This window comes from Prionailurus bengalensis, chromosome B3, assembly GCF_016509475.1.
Source record: "Prionailurus bengalensis isolate Pbe53 chromosome B3, Fcat_Pben_1.1_paternal_pri, whole genome shotgun sequence".
NCBI lineage: Eukaryota > Metazoa > Chordata > Mammalia > Carnivora > Felidae > Prionailurus > Prionailurus bengalensis.
The window spans coordinates 95,634,058-95,654,394 of record NC_057355.1 but is presented as its reverse complement, the minus strand read 5'-3'; the positions used below and the strand labels follow the sequence as shown (position 1 = coordinate 95,654,394).

Sequence of the window (20,337 nt, the reverse complement as noted above, 5' to 3'; positions counted from 1 at the left end):
CTCAAAATAATCATATTTTATTATATCTATTTAATCTCTGGCAAGTCAAGAATTTGAAGAGAGCTTGCCTGGGCTATTCCTCTGTTTCATGTGGATTGTGGTATTATCTGGGTCACCTGATGGTATTTTTCAGGTGGCTGGGGTGGTCTGGAAGGTACAAGATGACCTCCCATATCTGGAACCTTGGTGGGGATGGCTGAGCTTAATTCTACCCTTTCCTCCTTTGTATAATCTCAGGGCCTCTTGAGATCATCTCTTTAGTAGGGTAGTTGGACTTGTTTCATGGGTCAGGGCTCCCAGAATAAGTATTTTAAGAGATAAAAAGTAAAATTCCCAGTCTCCTGTGGTCCAGGCCTAGAAAATGATGTAGCATTACTTTTGCTCTATTCTATTGGTCAAAGTAAGCACAGAATCTATGCAGATTTAACAGAGTAGACATAGAACCCATGCTGAATAAATATTGAAGACTTTGTGAACATCTTTACTCTTTTACATCATTTATTCATTCATTCTTTCTTTTATGTATTCAGTAATGATCTGGCACTAGCTATAATGCTGAGTACTTGATGCATACAGAGAAGATACATTGATGGGGAGTTTTAAGTCCCATTATAATGGAACTTATATGAACTAGATATGAACAAATGGTGTTACTATGCAGGAAATAAATACAATGATTGCTAACCATGTATTGGTAACAGTAGGAAAAATATTTTACTAATTGGTAGCCCAGGATAGGCTTTCTAAAGAAGTAAAATATAAACAATGACCATCAGAGAGTAATAGAAAGAGTGAAGGAAAGAACATCTTCAGAAGAAAGAATAAAGCCCAGAATCCAGAAAGTGCTTGTCATGCAGGAACAGGAAGGAAACCTGTTTCTGAACACAATGATTAAGATAAGAATGATTGAGAATATTGTCAGAGCCAGAACTTGCAGGACTTTGTAAGCCTGATTGACAAGTAGGGGCAAATCAATAAAGTGTTCTAAGGAGGAGAATAACAAGAGCTGATTTCTCTTGTAAAAGAACATCTGGCCAATATCAGAGAAATAGTAGAAGGTCAAAATCGGAAGCACAATGGCCTTTTAGAAGGCTATTGGAGGACATTTGCAGTAGTCTATGTAAGAGGTAATAGTAGTGGTAGTAAAGATTGGGAGAAATGTATAACCTCTGGATATATTTTGAAAGTAGAATGAATAGATAATTATGTTTTCTAATCATAGACAACACTATTGAACAAACAGATGTCATTCCTGATGTCTACTATTTAACCATAAAAACTGCAACACACATTATATATACTCCACAGAAAATGCTTTTGCTATAATCACTTATGACATCAGACTTGTCAAAAACAATATATATTTTCAATCTAAACTCATATATTGCTAACATTTGGCACATTTTTTTACTTTATGTTCTTTGAACATCCAAAGCCTTTAATTTTTTGTAACACAACTCTCTGGATCCATATATCTCTTTGCTTATTTATATTTATTCTCCTCTAGGAGCTTTTACTTTTCTCTAACCCCAGAAGTGATTATATTCAGGACTAAATCCAAATTTGGTTTTTTATTTGTCTTTGTTTAAGCTTATTCTGAATTATCTCAATAAAACCAGAGCTTTCAGTCAAGTCAGCATTTTGAGCTTTAGATCTGTATTTCCATTTGACTAATAGAGACATGTGATTCTGGGCATATAATAGACAAAATATTCCTCAAAATCCTTCCAGTGTAGGGACCCCTGGGTAGCTCAGTCGGTTGAGTATCCAACCTTGATTTTGGCTCTGGTCCTGTTCCCACAGTTGTGAGATTGAGCCCGGCATCCAGTTCTGTGCTGGGCGTGGAGTCTGCTTAAGATTCTCTCTGTCCCTCTCCCTCTGTCCTTCTTCCACTTGCTCTCTCTCTCTCTTAAAAAAAAAAATTCTTACAATGCAAACAATCAAAAACGCTGCAAAATTTCTAAAAAATATTATTGAAAGTATTAAAATGTTTATTTTAAAAATACAATGTCAAATTTATAAGAAAGCAGGACAATGAGGCTAATCTTGCCCCAAGGGCATTTGCTGATGTGGGAGAATTTAAGCTTCAGTTTTGATGGCATTTCTAGTCGATTACAATCTAACCAGAGTATTTCCTGGAGAAAAGTTCTACCCATAGAAGTTGGAACTCGAAGGACTATATCCATAGGATAAGAGTAAAGTAGGCATAAACCCAGTCTACATATTCCTATTCCCGAGTGAGTGCAAAGAAAGTTGTCTTTGAAGTGAGCAGGGTAAGGGTGATGTGGGATCACATACTGTACATTATAATCACAAGTTCCCTCTTTGGAGGATTTTTAATGAACATTCATATCACTTGGGTGATTAAAATAAAACCTCAAGCCATGAACCTAGATTAATGTGATCCTAGACATTGATATCAGTAGTTGCCTATAGACACATATCTCTCTAGAGGAAGAAATCATCATCTTAGATATTTAAAAATTCCCATATTTTTACAGGACATTGAATAGCACAGAGTCAAAATTAACCGAGAATACACAGCAACAAAATACCATCAGAGAAAACAAACAAAAAACATCTTGAAAGCCATATAGAAATATCAGACAGTATAAAATAATTACTTTGTTTAAAGAAATAAGAGACAAATCTTACTACATTTGCAAGTAATGGAAAAGTATAAAAGTAGTGGCATAACAGGTATACAAAAAAACTATGCAGAACGTTTATAAATGAAAGCTACATTATTTTAAATAAAAAAAAACAAATTAACAACTCAGGCAATAACAGATGTTGGCAAGGATGCAGAGAAAGCATGCCAGTGGGAAAGAAACTGGTGCAGCCACTCTGGAAAACAGTATGGAGGTTCCTCAAAAAATTGAAAATAGAACTACCCTATGACCCAGCAATTGCATTACTAGGTATTTATCCAAAAGATACAAAAATGCTGATTCTAAGGGGCACATGCACCCCAGTGTTTATAGCAGCAGTATTGTCAATAGCCAAAGTATGGAAAGAACTCAAATCTCCATTGACTGATGAATGGATAAAGAAGATGTGGTATATAGAAACAATGTAATATTACTTGGCTATAAAAATAATGAAATCTTGCCATTTTAACAATGGGGATAGAACTAGAGTGTATCATGCTAAGCAAAATAATTTATTCAAAGAAAGGCAGGTATCATGTGATTTCACTCACAGGTTGAATTTAAGAAACAAAACAGATGACCATAGGGGAAAGGAAGCAAAAATAAAAACAGAGAGAAAAACCATAAGAGACTCTTAAATACAGAAAATGAACTGAGGGTTGTTGGTGGGGTGTTGGGTAGGGTGATGGGCTAAATGAGCAATGGTCATTGGGGAAAACACTTGCTGGGATAAGCACTGGGTGTTATATGTAAGTAATGAATTACTAAATTCTACTCCTGAAATCATTATCACACTATATGTTAACTAACTTGGATATAAATAAATAAATAAACAAACATTAAAATAACAATAACATAATGGATGGGTTTACCAGATTAAGTAGAACTGAAGAAAGAATTAGTGCTCAGAAGAATTTATTCAAAATGCAATGCAGAAAAAGCAAGAAATAGAAAAGTTGGAAGAGGGATTAAAGACATGGAAGACAGAATGAATGAAAAAGACATTCAAGTGAGGATAGAAAGAAAGAAACACAGGTATTATTTAAGAAATGACAATTTTCCACAAATTTCTTAGGTGAAATATGCCAAACTGAAATCAACAGATTTAAAAATCCCAGCAGGTCCCAAACTTTTAGGTACAAAGAATATCCACTTAAAATCATTATATTGAAGCTATCAAATATCAAAGGTGAAAACATTTTGAATGTACCTGGAGGAAACAAAAACAAGAACTTTAAAGTGTGAGACTTTAAGCTTACTTGTCTATAGCAGTAAAAGCCGTCTGAAGACAGTAGAACTATATCCTAATATGCTAAAAGAAAATCAGTGCCACCCTCTAATCCTATTATGCAAAAGGAAAATATCTTTTAAGAATAAGGCTAAAAATATATTTTCAGAAAATCAAGACCAGAAAGGTCATTAAAGATAATTCTAAATGATGTACTTGAGGCAAAATTTGGAAAATGATCATGGAATTTTAAGGTATATAGTGAAAGGATGAATTAAAGGGAAATGAGCCAGCATATATCTAAATAATTCTAAAAATTAGTGCAGATACAAAATTATAATGTTCAATTGTTTTTTAAAAAAGAGAGAATTAAAATTAGTAGCAGCAAAAGGGTTGGAATAATCATGTAGTCCATAAATCTAAAAGAAGACAAAGAAAAAAGACCACAAAACAAATAGGAAGTACAAAACAGTTAACATTTGTTGAGTACATCTATACTCAAATGTATCAGTAGTCAGTAAATGTAAACAAAGTGTTAATTGCTGTGGATAAAATTTAAATATTGCCAAGGTTTCTTGAAAAAATAGAATATAACTACATGCTGTTTAAAGGAGACACTTGTAAAATATAAGGATAATGGAACTCTAAAAGTATGGAAAAGACAGCTTGCAACTACTAACTAAGCAATGTCAGAGTAAGTATTAATTGAGACAAAATAGTTTTAAATAATACAACCTTAATAGAGATAAAGGAGGTTGTTTCAAAATGATCAAACCTTCAGTTTACCAATAAAATAAAGCAATTTTAAATTTGTATGTACTTAATAGCGTGGCCTCAAAATATGTAAAGCAGGGGCGCCTGAGCAGCTCGGTTGAGCCTCCAACTTTGGCTTAGGTCATGATTTCATGGTTCTTGAGTTAAGCCCCAAGTCGGGCTCTGTGCTGACAACTCAGAGCCTGGAGTCCACTCAGGTTCTGTGTCTCCCTGTCTCTCTGCCCCTCCCCCCCTCATGTTCTGTCTCTCTGTCTCCCAAAAAATAAATGAATAAATAAATAAACATTAAAAAATATGTAGAGCAAAATGTAGAGAAAGCTATAAGAAAAAATTTTAAACTATTGCCATTTTAGAAGAGCTTAACTCTCTTCTCAATTAATCCAAGTAGAGCAAATAGGGTAAGAGCCCAATAACTATGTAGATGATTTGGATAGCTCATTCATCAGACTTGACCCAACAAACAGTTCCACATCACACTCCTAAACTTCAGACTATTCCTTCTTTGCAGGCATACACAGAACAAAAATTAGTCATATATTGGGCTACAAATCAGGCTTCAACAAATTTCAGAAGATTGAAAACACATGGACTATTTTCTCTGACTGTGATCCAATTAAGCAAAAATCAGAACAAAGAGATAATAAAACATAACCCATATATATTTGGAAATGAAGAAACAGTTGCCTACTTGGTATCCCTACTGTCTGACTAGCAGGTGCACAAGTTCAACATGTCCACCGTACCCTAAACTACCCCTCCTGTTTTCTCTGTCTTCGTCACTGACATTGTATCCACCTCATTGTCTAAGGCATCATTTGTGGTTTCACTGACATTGCCTTAGTTCAGACTTTCAGCAATGATGTTCTCATTTTCTCTGTAACTAGACTCTTTCCTTTGAGTATGCTCCTCCTATCTGCCCAAACATTCTTTCTAAAAGATAAGCTTAGTCATATATAACCTTCATTTAAAAAATTTTAAATGGACCTTGAGGGTTTATGCTAAGTGAAATAAGTCAAACAGAGAAAAGCAGATACCATATGATTCCAGTTATATGTGAAATCTAACAAAAGAAACAAATGAACAAAACAGAAACAGACTCCTCGTAGATAACAGAAAACAATCTGGTGTTTGCCACAGGAAAAGGTGGTGGGGGTTGGATGAAATAGATGAAAGGGATTAACAGGTACAATAGAAAAAAATTAATGAGCCTCACCACTAACAAGATGAAATCCAAACTCCATAACATGATATTCAGAAATTCTTGACTAGAGTCCCTTCCTTTCTTTCCATCTTTATTTCCTCTGAAGCACTCATGTACCTTTTGTTCACCAGCTATGCCAATTCATTTATACTTCTATGAACACCACCTTCTCTCTACCTTCTCTTTACCTTTTGCACATATTAATCTCCTTACCTGGGATGATTGATTCCCGACCTCACATTTCCTATATATCCTGGAAGACACAGCTCGAGTATCACATTCCTTGAGATGCCTTGCCTGGTCAGTCCTCATAGTGTTATTCACTTCTTTACTTTCTACCCTAGAATTGTTTTTTGTACTTCAGTTTTGTAAATCAGCTATTTAAATAGCTGCCTGTTGTGTTAAATCATAAATTTCATGCAGACAGGAATTTTTTTCATTCATTAAAAAAAATTAGCACTTATGTAGGAAGAGCTCAAAAATTGAATTTATGAATAAAATTAGAACAGTAAGGTAGTTTAAATATATTTGTTGAGAGAAGCAAGAAGGATGAGTCAACAGATTGGCAATGAGAAGGGACAGCGATAGTACAAAAAAGTATTGGAATAACATGTAAAGAATATTGGAGGGTGAACTTAGTGCCTTTAGGCAGTCCTAAAACCTTTTAGCGTCTTGAAGGAAGGGATGCCAGAAAGAGTTGTATGGCTTCTATACTACACAAGAGAGTATGTACGGCTCTATACTACTCAGGAGAGTATCATATACATCTAGTCAAGGATGTGATAGTGCTGTGCAGTGCAATCCTGAGTGGTCACAGACAGTTTATTTGATTAAATGAGTCCTTAGTGCCTAGGAAGTAGTTGTTATTTATTATAACCATCGGGAGTCATGAGGTAAAGGATTATAATTTGCATACTGTATATAATGAGAAATGTATGTATGAAAAACTTTTCAGAAATCTTTCCATCAAAAACAAAAAAGTTAGGTATCTAATGTAGCAAGTTTTAATTATGGAAAAAAATCACAATTAAGGCAGATAAATGCATCATTGCAGTGAGTTAGAAACCTCATCCACCTGTGTTATAATTTGCAAAGTTTGCTTAAGGTTTACCCATGAATATTATGAATTTTAGTCAAATGTGTTCAGACCAAATAATTTAGAACATAAATTTATAAACTTAGGTTACCTACTTTATTAAATAATAGGTAGTTCAGAAGCCAAACTGGGAATAATTAGAATTCACTGACTTGAACCAATGACTTTGTCTGTTTCAAAGTCTCATGCTAATTTGGAGACTGCATTTTACACCTACAACATCACTTGGTTGCTGGCAGTATAAACATAGTCATGATGATTTGTTCTGGGAAGTAGCTAAGAAAAAAGTGAACTCTGCTGCTTTCACCTGCAAATGATATTTCAAGGCAGTGAATCTCATTCACTGCCCACAGTCAGTAAATGATGTTTCCCATTTCCCATCCCAAGATAAAATTCCTGGTGTTGCTCTCCACCCACCTCTTACTCCTTACTTGTTGCTAGATGTGTTCTTAAAAATAGCTTCTTAGAATAAGAATAGTCTTTGGCTCATTGCAGACCACATGTTTTATCTGTTTTAACATCTCTTCTGCAGATCCTCCTGCTGTGGAACCAGCGTTCCTGGAAATTCGGCAAGGACAAGACCGAAGTGTTACTATGAGCTGCCGGGTCCTGAGAGCCTATCCAATACGGGTGCTGACCTATGAGTGGCGCTTGGGCAATAAATTATTACGGACGGGTCAGTTTGACTCTCAAGAGTATACAGAATACCCGGTGAAGAGTCTTTCCAATGAAAACTATGGGGTTTATAATTGTAGCATCATTAATGAAGCTGGAGCTGGGAGATGCAGCTTTCTTGTTACAGGTAAGATTCACAATATTTTTGCCTTTCATATATTTTTGATCAAGGGATTGTCGGCTTTGTCACTATATGAATTTAAAGCATTTTTCAAATCCATGAAGCATACTATGAGCAGTTTGACTACCATAGTTAGAGCTACTCATTTCTTTTCAAGGTGTTTGTTTTAGTAGTTAAGACAGTTTATATGCCTATAAAATTAGAAGTTTATGTGAATTCAAGTAGATTTGGTGAAGAGTTTGGTTATTTTGAGTGTTTAAGTAATAAAGTGAAAAATCTTAACAAGGTTTTTTTAGATCACATTGCAAATATTAATACTAATATATATTTTCTTCTGCAAGTCTAAAATTGCTTGTTAACCAAGACTTGCTTTGGTTTTCTTAATAGTAGAGTGTTTTCTTCCTATTATTATTTATTTACTAACTCTGAATCTTCATTTTGGTGAATCTTAATTTTGTCCTTGGCTTACCATTGGTTCACAGATATTCAGAGGGAAAGCAATAAAGTTGTATCTGGCATATAATAAATTTTTAGAAAGACGTATCAATCAAAACTTTTTCGTGCCGTATCTTTCAATGTATTAAAAGAAATATTAACTCTATTAAGTCTTATGTAAATATTTAAATTATTTTATAACCTATATACTAATAAATTTGTATAATTTTTGAGCTGTGGGTTAGGCATACATTAAAAGGATATATTCCTTTTATTCTTTTTCAGTATTATTTAATTTTAGGGCAAGTTAGTCATAATAGTTGGAATGTTTATGCTAGTAAAAAATGAAACAGTAAATTGTTTATTACCTGAAAATCAATTGTAAATGTTTCAAACTTAGTGAAATCTTGTTCATTGGTAATATAAATTTTTATTCATAAGTTCTTACCAATAAGAAAATTTTCTAGACATGAATCACCTTGACATATTTTTGGTTCCTGAAATATGACATTAGGTAGATAAAATGCAATGAACCAACCAAAGAATATGAAGATGTCCTCTCTTCTAGCTCTTGCCACCTCTTGGTTTTATAGTCCTTTTATCAACTTTCAGTTAGACTTAAAAGATTTCTACTTTTCTTAAAGTGAACTATTAGAACACGGTTCCTGGGTGGCTCAGTCACCTAAGCATCCGACTCTCTATTTCAGCTCAAGTCATGATCTCACAGTTTGTGAGATGGTGCCCTGAGTTGGGCTCAGTGCTAATAGCACAGAGCCTGCTTAAGATTCTCTCTTCCTCTCTCTCCCTCTCCCTCTCTCTCTTTCTTCCCCCCTCTGCCCCTCCCCAGTGTTGACTTTAAATAAATAAATAAATAAATAAATAAATAAACAAACAGACTTTTTTTTTTTAAGTGAACTATTAAAACAAAACCAGAAATCCCTAGGACAATGCTACTTACATGATGATCTCACTGCTAATTTTTATTCCTACGCATATTTATAAGGGAAAGAGAATGGAGTCTGTTAGTCTATGGAGTAATTTAAGTGGCACAATGTACTTTCACTCTTAATTTACATATTATTACCCTAAATCAATAAGAATCTTTCAAAGGTGGTTGTTTTCCACATATCAGTAGAAATAGGACATTTTTTTTTCATTAATTCTCCAAAACAAAAATACTCCATAAAATTAACTACATACCTTTCTTCAAATTTTTGGACTTACATTCATTCTAATTTGTTTTTGACACTTCAGGCTAGTTTAGACAATGATGCCTTTGTAAGATTTTCATTTGTTCTCTATCATGTGACCCAAATCCTATTTTCTGAACTGGTAGACAAGCTGAGACCAGAAGGGAATGCTTTTCCTAGAAGAAACCATTTCCCATTCAAGATCCATGGGATGTAGTAAATAGATTTTGATAGCTCCAGGAAGGAATAAGCCTGTTATGGGTTGCCCCCACAAGCGAATGAATAGCTCCATGAACTAATTTATTTCCAGTGTGTATTTTTTATACCTTCAGATCAACCTCATTGTTTCAAGATTCCAATAGTTTTGAAGAAAAAAAGAAATAATTGAAATCCAAATATTGTATAATCCAGAAAAATATACATTTGACCCTTGTACAACAGAGGAGTTAGGTGCACCAACCCCCAACATGGTCAAAAATTTTCATACAGTTTTTGACTCCCCCAAAACCTAACTACTTATAGCCCACTGTTGACCAGAAGCCTTACTGAGTATATAATGTACTGACACATATTTTGTACTATATATATATAATATACTATATTTTTAAAGTAATCTAGAGAAAAGAAAATGTTATTGGGGAGCCTGGATGATTCAGTCAGTTGAACGTTTGACTTCGACTCAGGTAATTATCTCTCAGTTTGTGAGTTTGAGCTCCGTGTTGGACTCTGTGCTAACAGCTCAAAGCCTGGAGCCTGTTTCGGGTCTGTGTCTCCCCCCCTCTCTCTCTCTGCTCTTCCCCTGCTCTCTCTCTCTCTCTCTCTCTCTCTTAAAAATAAATAAACATTAAAAATTTTTAAAAAGAAAATTTTATCAGGAAAATCATAAGAGAAAATATATTTACCCATACGTCACTATATTTATTTTTTAAAAATCTCCACGTAGAAGTGGACCTACAAAGTTCAAACCTGTGTTGTTAAGGGTCAATTATATAAAGAAATCAATGATTCCTTAGAATTAGAGGTCCGGAAGGAACAATGAAAAGGCATTTGTTTCTTCTATTAAAACATATCACAATTAGTAATCCTTATGAATTTGCCACAATTCAGAATCCTTTGAAGCTCTACAGAAAGGAGCTCAGGAATAGAATATATACAAGGGTATGTATAATCTTTCTGCATATATTCTTTATCCACAAAGATCTTTGAAGACAATTATGTTTACGTCCTGACAGCCAAATTAATTAATTTTGTTATTGCAACTATTTTACCAAATTCAAGATCACTCTTCTATTAGGGTTGAATGTTATACAGTCACCCAAAAGTGAACTTGATCTCAGTACATATCAAAATATACAGAATTGAACTAATAGTGAATGGCAGTCCTCATATTTATAGTTACTTTAGCTCCTAGGAAAGCTAAAATTTCACACCTCTTTTTCCCAGTTATATCATGTGTGTGTGATGTGTGTGGGAGTATAGAGGCTGATGAGTGGGATTGTGTTTGCTGAGAAGTCAGGATGTGAGAAAGTAAGTAAAGATATTTTGGGAGCAGTGAATAGCTTAGCTTGTAGTGCACTGTCCATGTTAGAAAATATTAATGACAATACCACAAAATACTGTGTATTTTCATTTATTTTATTTACTAATATTATTATGGTAAAGGTAAGCATAGAGTTGTTTATTGTTTGTCTTGTGGGTTAAGTTAGCTTTGTGAACAATGGTAGGAAACTAAACACCATTTATCATGTTTTTCTGTGAAGGAATTTTTACAAGTTCCAGGAAGTATGTATATACAGTTATATAAATTTAGATTTGTAAACCACTTAAGAATTGGGTCAATGGAGACAATTTTAAATTCTTTTAAATGAAAACTATTAAAGGAGTAGTGTCTTTTTCAATGGGTAACAGTGGATATTTATTCTATAAGAATTTTTATTGCATAACTACAAGTTATAATTGAGCATAAAACAACCAGTGTGTATTCTCTCTACTGATGAAAATTTTGCAATCTGGAAAATATTTAACGCTTATTTACTGTGTACCTACTAATTTGCCAGGTATCAGAGATGACACCAGAAATATAATAATAAATACTCTCTCCAAGAAATCTTCCACTATCATGTCAGTTTCTAAGTCTTCTCGGTTTTATATTTGCTTGGTGTTTTGAATATATCATTTTAACAATTTTATTCCTATTACATTTGTAAAGCCATATATTCTTTTATCTGAGATAGTATAGTTGCCTTTTATCTGATACCTGACTTTTCAGCCTCTTTCCCTTTCAATCCATTTTCCATACTGCAGGGCTTTATTTTCCTAGAAAATATATCTTACTTTTAGTGGGAAATATCTGTGCTCTTCATTGCCTTATAGCGGTGATAACATTAATTCAATGTCATGAATTTTCAAACCACTCATTAATATACCAAATGGAATATATAGAAATACATCTCTTTGAGTCCTACCAATTATTCCACACTCTAGTCAAATTAGGTCATTCTGCTTCCCACCAAATCATTACACATTTCCAAGACTTTATGCCTTTGTTCACATATTACTTTATTTTGAAATACTTGCCCTTTGAATATTCCTCTACCAGAGTAATGGCGGCCCTCGTATAAGCCTTTACCAGGGTCATTTTGACTTTTGCTCCTCAGCCAAATAGAGATGTGTAGGTTGTAATAGTGTATTATTTTACAATTCACAAATTAATTATGTATGTTATTATTTGTCAAGTATCTGAAAATATCCATAAAACTCCCAAGTAACCATGATTTGAACAAGATAGAAAATTATTACACTCAGGTTAAACCTTAAAGTATCATTGCAGGAACTAACATAATGGCTTTTCCACAAAGTCTTCAGAAATTCAGGTTTCTACCATCTTATTGCTCATTCGCCATCAATAATTGGCACATCTTATAGCCCTAATGGCTGTTGAAGTCCCAGCTATTACCTCTGCATTTCAGTGTGTTACCTCTTTTTAAGGATACTTCCTTAAAAAGTGGTATTTTTAGATACTCTTTCTACTTGAATTTTTTTGGAAACAACTTAATCCTATTGATGTATCTGCAATAAAGGCTGTGGGTATTGATTTTATTTTAGTAAGATTAAATCACAGGATTAAATCTAGGAATTAAGTCTAGGAATATTAAATTGCCTTAATTGAAAAAAATACAATGAAATTAAATGGAGATTTTCAAGGAAAACCTGGAATCTAGGTTTTATTTCTGTAATACTTAACACTGTTACTGATAGTCAACTTTTCAGGAGCCATGGCCATTGGGCCCTTAGTATAATTTAAAAAGACAAGAATAGGTTTAATCATAGAGCTTGCAAGATATTATATTGACGAGCAATGGAATTGAGGGTACTATGTTACTTAATGCTCCATAACCAATTACTACAAACTGAGCATCTTTTGCAACAGCACATGTGTATTATCTCACAACTTCCGTGTGTTAGGAGTTCAGGTATGGTTTAGCCAGATCCTCTGTTCTGGGTCTCACAAAGCTGCAATCAAAGGGTTGGCTGGAATGTTCTGATCTGAATGCTTAATTTCAGAGAGGAAGTTGAATCATGTCCAAACTTATTAAGGTTTTTGAGAGAATTAATTTCCTAATGGTTGTATGATAGAAGGCCCAAGTGTTTTGCTCCTTGTTGGCTGAGGCCACTTTCATGTCCTAGAAGATGCCTGCACATCCTAGAGACCACCCATAATTCTTTGTCATGCGGGTTTTTCCAAAATGGCTATCTACTTCATCAAGCCAGCAAGAGGAATCCCTAGCTCTAGTCAGCTAAGATGGAATCTTGTATGTCATAACAGTTACTGAACTGATACCCCATCATAATTACTCCCCACTTTCAATGGGAAAGAATTATACACAAAGACATGAAAACCAGGGTTAAGAATCATTGAAAGTCAACTTAGGGTTTCCCTGCCACAAATACCCATTTCCTGCCACAAGGAGTATTTTTTAATGTTATTTTTTTTTGAGAGAGAGAGAGGGAGAGAGAGAGAGAGAGAGAGAGAAAGTGAGGGAGGTGCAGAGAGAGGGAGACATAGAATTGGAAGCAGGCTCCAGGCTCCGAGCTGTCAGTACAGAGCCCGATACAGGGCTCGAACTCACGGACGTGAGATCATGACCTGAGCTGAAGTCGGACGCCCAACCGACTGAGCCACCCAGGTGCCCCTAGGAGTATTTTTTAAATTTTTTTAATGTTTATTTATTTTTGAGGGATGGGGGAAGGGCAGAGAAAGGGAGACACAGAATCTGAAGCAGGCTCCAGGCTCCAAGCTGTCAACACAGAGCCCGATGTGGGGCTCCAACTCACGAACCATGAGATCATGACCTGAGCCAAAGCTGAATGCTCAACCGACAGTACTGAGCCAACCAGGCACCCCAAGGAATATTTTTTAAATACAGCCTACATATGAAGGAGACTACTGTATCTAAGGCAATATTGAAAAAAATCCTTCATAGTTTACCTTCTTCAGTAAACATGGCAAATAGGGTTCAACCAAGCAAAAATTTGCCTGTGATTGTTTCTTTTGCCTCTAGTTTAGAAATATTTGTGCTAGGATTCTGCACAATTTTCTTGTGATATAGTACAATATTTAGATTTACGCATTAGAACTGCTGTTTTCTCCATGTCCAGCAACAGCAGATAAGACACATAACTATAATTAGATTCTAGAGGACAAATAAGGCAAAGGTGACAGTTTTCTGAAAAGGAGTACATGTTATCATTCAGTAAATGTAAAGAAATTCAGATTGACTAAGAGCTGTAATATTACCCAAAACAATATGTTGGAGGACTCTAGCATTGCTTAGTTTTGAAGACGAAAGAGGAAGAAATGATAACCAAATCGCTCCAAATCAAAATATCAAAATATTTTATTCTTGTTTTCTAATGTCAGATTGAGTTACATAGTAACTATATGGAAAATATATTTTATTCTACGGTAATGCATATGTTTGTTCTATTCAGCCAAATACTTGTTTCTTATGAATATCTAAAAATAGGCAACATAAGATTATGGATATATCATTAACAGCTATCAGAAGTAACAGCAAATGAAATGATGGAAAAATAATACCTACTAAAATTTCCTGGTGATAACTCTAAAAGACAAGAAACTTCTATGTGAAATCAAATATTTTTCAGGGGCAGAATTCTATTAAACTTTTTAAAGTTTTATTTATCATAATAGATAAACTAGTGGCCAATGTTTCAGCCAGATTATGAATTATAGTTATTTTTTAAAATATGGAGTAAGAGTGCTCCTGGTTGGCTCAGTTGGTTAAGCATCCAACTCCTGATTTCACCTCAGGTCATGATCTCATGGTTCATGAGTCCAAGCCCCACAATGTGCTCTGTGCTGACAGTGCAGAGCCTGCTTGGGATTCTCTCTCTCTCCTCTTTCTGCCCCTCCCACACATTCTTTTTATCTCTCTCTCAAAGATAAAGAAATAAAATTTAAAAATTTAAAAATATGGAGTAGAAAATGCGTAATATATTCTAACAACTCTTAATGTGTACCATTCTATAGTGTATAAGCTGATTCCACTTGTATCTTTTTCATTTCATTCCTGTGTGTGAATTTACTCTTCAGAGTAAAAACAGTGATAGAATTCAAGCAATGCTGAAGGAAGCTAGGATTTTTAGCTCAGCAAAATGATGTATACCTCCCCTTAAAATTTCTGACATCCTGGTAAGATATCAGAATGATTAAACCTTAGAAAATAAGGGTCATGTATGAGAGTAAGGGTCTATTCTAGATACTTCCTAACCAAGGCTAACACCAAGCCCTCATAACATGGGCAGGCAGAATTTCGAAGTTGACTCCCACCAAGTTGGAAGAGCTTGGGAAATGCCCTAAGTTCTCCATTCTTTTCACTCCAATAAAATGTAAAAAGCTAGCATACAGAAGCATCAGGTGGTCAGCTGATAACTGAATTACCTATTAGAATAAACACAACAAAATGTTACTCTTAGTTATGAATAACAGTGGTCTATTAAAAAGGAACCCTACAATAGCTCAGATGTTGGATATAGCAAAACCTACCTATTATAAATAATTTCAAACTATTCAAGGAGAATACATAGTAAGATTTAAAGATAAATGCAGTATTTATGAGCAAATGGATAAGAAGTTTCATTCAAAAGGGGAAAAAACTGTAAGAAAGAACTGAATGCCAATTCTGCAACTAAAACTCTGCAATAACTGAAATGGAAAATTACCTGGATGGGCTTAACAGTATATTGGAAAAGTTAGAACGGTCAGTGAAATTGAAGACAAATTGAAAGAACTGATACAATCTGATAGAAAAAGAAATGGAGACTAAAGAAAAGAGGCTTAAGACATGGGAGATGATACAAAGTGGTCTAAAATGAGTAGAATTGAAGGTTTAAAAGACAAGAATGAGACTGGAAGAAAAAAAAGTTATTCGAACCCACAGATCCAAGCATGAATCTTGGTATAGAAAGCAAGAAGAGTACAGAAAAAAACCACACTTACGTACACCATAATCCAACTGTGGAAAACCAAAGAAGGGGAAAATTTTCAAAGCAGCCACAATAAAAATGATATTCTGATGATACGCATGACAATTACCTTCTCATGAGAAACAATATGGATTAGAAGACAATAGAGCATCTCTAAATCTTTAAAATTCTTTAAAGTATTGTCAATTTATAATTTGATATGCTATTTAAAAAATAGCATCAAATGAATGTTTCTGAACAATGAAATCTAGAGAGTTAGTAGTCAGCAAAACTGTACTACAAAATATACCAAAGGATACTTTTCTTATTACAGGGAAGGTTATCAATGGAAACCAAAATCTATAAAAATAAATAGTCTTTTCTTTATGGTTTCAGACCTTACATTTAAATCTTTCATCCATTTTGAGTTTGTTTTTATGTATGGTAAAAGACAGGGTTCAATTTCATTCTTTTGGATGTGGATATCCAGTTTTCTCAACACCATTTCTCATCATAATGTGCTTGTGGCACCCTTGAAAAGATCAGGTGACCATATATGAGTGAGTTTATTTCCAGACTCTTAACATGTACACACACACACACACACACACACACACACACACACACACACACATGCATTCATACGAGGAAACTTTTAGAGGTAATGGGTGTTTATTACCTGGATTGTGGTGATGCTAACACAAGGTATACACACGTCCAAATGTACCAGTTTGTATACATTAATTATGTGCAGATTTTGTATACCAATTATATATCAATGAAGCTGGGGGGGTGGGAATGAAGAGGATCAGATACAGTAAATAAGTGGGTAAAGATAAAAGACTATCTTTCTTCTTTTTTTTCTTGTAATTTCCATAATATACAGCTATATGAACAAGGGTCAGCAAATTATAGCTTGGGAACCAGCCAACTGTTTTTTTGTAGATAAAGGTTAATTGGAACATAGCCTCACTTGTTTAAGTACTGTCTATGGCTGTTTTCATGCTACAACAGAAGAGGTGAGTAGTTGTAACAACAATCATATAAGCCTATATGCCTATAAGCCTAAAGTATTTACTGTCTAGTCCTTTAAGGAAAGTTGCCCATCTTTGGTTTGAAACAAAATACTAACATTATTAAATTAAGATTTAACATATTTAGAACTAAAATATCACAGTAGCATAAATCATGGGATTAATTTGAATTATATGGTTTTAAATTTATAACAATTGTAAGGTGGGAAGTGAGAAGTAAATAGGGACTTCAGATAATCATGAAATATGAAGTGTGATATATAAAGTGATCTTATATTGACTCTAAACAGAATCAGTAAGTTAAACTTGCATAGTTTTAGCCATACAGAAACTTCCAAAACATCTTCAAAAAGTGGTGCATCAAAGGAATGAAAATATACTTGAATTTCCTCGAACTATCACAGGAAAAGAGCAATAATACATGCACAATAAAATCATTGAAGGGACAAAGAAAATAAAGAGCAGGATAGTAGACATTAGCTCAATTATACCAGTAATTACATTAAATGTAAATGAACTGACCACTGCAGTTAGTTGTCAGAAATCATGGGACTGGATTTTTTTTTTCTAAAAAGCAAGCTATTTATAAGGTACACCCTCCTGTCTACAGGAAAACAAACAAACAAACAAACAAAAACATTAAATACAAAGACACAGAGGCAGAAAGTTAAAGATTGGAGGAACACACAACATGCAAACAGCAGACGTAGGAAACATGACATAGGTGTATTATTATTATCAGACTTAAAGACATAGAACAATTTTGGGTTAAAGAGGGACATTTAAAAATAATAAAAGAATTTATAGGGAAGACATAGCAGTTCTACATATGTGTATGTCTCTAATAATAGAGCTGTAAAATTCATAAATACAAAAGTGCCAGGAGAAATAGACTATTCCATAATTATAGCTGAAGATTTTAACATTTATCCATGAATAATTGATAGAATATGTACCCAGAAAATCACTGATGTTTTAGAAGATCTGAGCTATATTATCAAGCAATTTAAACTAATTGATATTTATAGATCATTATACCCAAAGTTGTAAACTATACATTATTTCATGTACACAGGGAATGCTCAGTAAGCTAGATAATACGCTGACCAAACATATTCCTTCTAAAATTGGGCGTAAGACAAAAATACACACTTGTACCCTCCACAAATATTATACTGCAGGTCCTTACCATTGCATTAACACCACAAGGGAAGTAAATAAAATGCGTAAAAATAAGAAAGGAAGAAATAAAAATACTTCTTTTTTTTAAAGAGTTCTTTTCCTTTTTTTTTTTTTTTAAGTTTATCTATTTTGAGAGAGAGACAGAGAGAGAGAGCTGGGAGAGGCAGAGAAAGAAGGAGAGACAGAATCCCATGCAGGCTCAGTGCTGTCAGTGTGGAGCCCAACACTGCACTTGATCTCACAAACCTTGAGATCATGATCTGAGCCAAAATCCAGGGCCAGGCGCTTAACCAACTGAGCCACCCAGGTGCCCCAGAAGTAAAAGTAATTCTGTTCTCAAATTTCTCAAATCATATGGTTGTTTATGTAGATAATCCTACTTGAATTAATAAGATAATTTAGCAATAGCAAAGGACATAAAATCAATCATATTTATGTATAAAATAAAATATGTAAAATCAATCATTTATGTGTAACAGCTACAAAAATTTGAAATTGAAATGTAAAAAATACCATTTCCAATTTAAATTACCATTTCAAAATATGAATAAATTTAATAAAATATGCACAAGATATACATTTGAACAATAAAAAAAATTGCTCAGGAAACTAAACAAGACCTAAACAAATGGAGAAGTACACATTCATGGATTGGAAGAATGAATATTGTTTTGATGCTTATTTTCTCCAAAATGATCTATAGATTCAATTCACTCCCAACAAAATTTCCAGCATTTTCTCTTTCTTTTTCTTTCTTTCTTTCTTTCTTTCTTTCTTTCTTTCTTTCTTTCTTTCTTTCTTTTTCTTTCAATGGGACTTGAAACGCTTGAGTTTTTATTTGGAAAACTAAGGTTCAACAATATTTAGGCCTCTGTTGGAGAAAAAGAATAAAGTTGGAGGCCTCGTACTACCTGATTTCAAGGCTTACTCTAAAACACAGTAATCAAGATAGTGTAGTTTCTGTATAAAACTATACACAAGGAAGGATCAATCAGACAAAATAGAGAATGAAGAAAAAGACATCTATGGTTACATAGAGGATATGGTCAATTGAATTTTTCAAAGTCACCAGCATAATCCATTGCAGAAATCGTAGTTTACTGAATAAGTTGTGTTAGTTCTGGATACATCCATATTGAAAAAAATGAATCTTAAACAATACCTTACACTGCCCACAAGATTAAGATCAACTGTAGATGTAAATATAAGAAACTAAAACTGTAAGGGCACCAGGAGGGCTTAGTCGGTTAAGCATCCAACTCTTTGATTTCCACTCAGGTCATTTTCATGGTTCATGGGATTGAGCCCCAGGCGGGACTCAGCACCAACAGCTTGAAGCCTACTGGGATCCTCTCACTCCCTCTCGCTCTGTCCCTCCCCTGCTTGTGCTCTCACTCTTTCTTTCTCTCAAAATAAATAAACTTTATTAAAAAAAAATAAACTAAAGCTATAAAATTCTAGAAGAAAACACAGAAGAAAATCTATGCAAATTTGGTATAGGCAAATATTTCTTAGAAAGTAAACAAACAAAAGCCCCATTCATTAAAGAATTATGCATCAGAGGTCATTAAAACTTTCTGCTCTTCAAAATACATCATTAAAAAATAAAAAGGCAAGACATGGGCTAGAAGAAAATATGTTGCAAAGGTTTGTATCCAGAGTATGTAAATAATTTTTAAAACTCAATAGTAAAACAAATAGTCCAATTAAAAATTGACAAAAAACTTCAATAGACACTGCAGAAAAGAGCATACCGTTGACCAATAATTGTATAAAGGCCTGTCACTATCATTAGTTACTGTAGAAATGAAATTTAAACCACAATGAGATGACACTACACACACGTTATAATGGCCAAAGTTAAAAAGACACAATACCAAGTGTTGCCGAGGGTGTGAAGTAACTGAAATTATCACACACTGCTCCTGAGAATGTATAATGAGATTACTTTTGTGAAAATGGATTGTCTCTTGTAAATGTAAACATGCACTTACTGAGTAATCTGGCAATTCAATTGCTAGATGATTACCCTACAGAAATAAAAGCAATGTCTATATAAAGATTATGTGCAAACTTTAATAGTAGCTTTATTTGTAATAGCCTCTAACAAGAAACATTCCAAATATCCATCAACAAGTGAATGGATAAACAGCTTACTCATGAAATGGAATTATACTCATAAAAATGGGAAAAAAATGTGAAAAATTACTGGTAGACACAGTATATGGATGAATGGCTTTCAGAAACAGTATGTTGAGTGA

General features: G+C 34.0%; 1 protein-coding gene across 1 annotated transcript in view; it reads left to right on the top strand.

The window, feature by feature from the left end:
- MDGA2 (MAM domain containing glycosylphosphatidylinositol anchor 2) overlaps positions 1 to 20,337 on the top strand; it is an 858,520-nt gene that overhangs the window by 734,886 nt on the left and 103,297 nt on the right. The window contains exon 9 of the mRNA XM_043556078.1: positions 7,483 to 7,752. Within this exon, the coding sequence (XP_043412013.1) occupies positions 7,483 to 7,752 (270 nt within the window). The remainder of the gene's footprint in view (positions 1 to 7,482; positions 7,753 to 20,337) is intronic.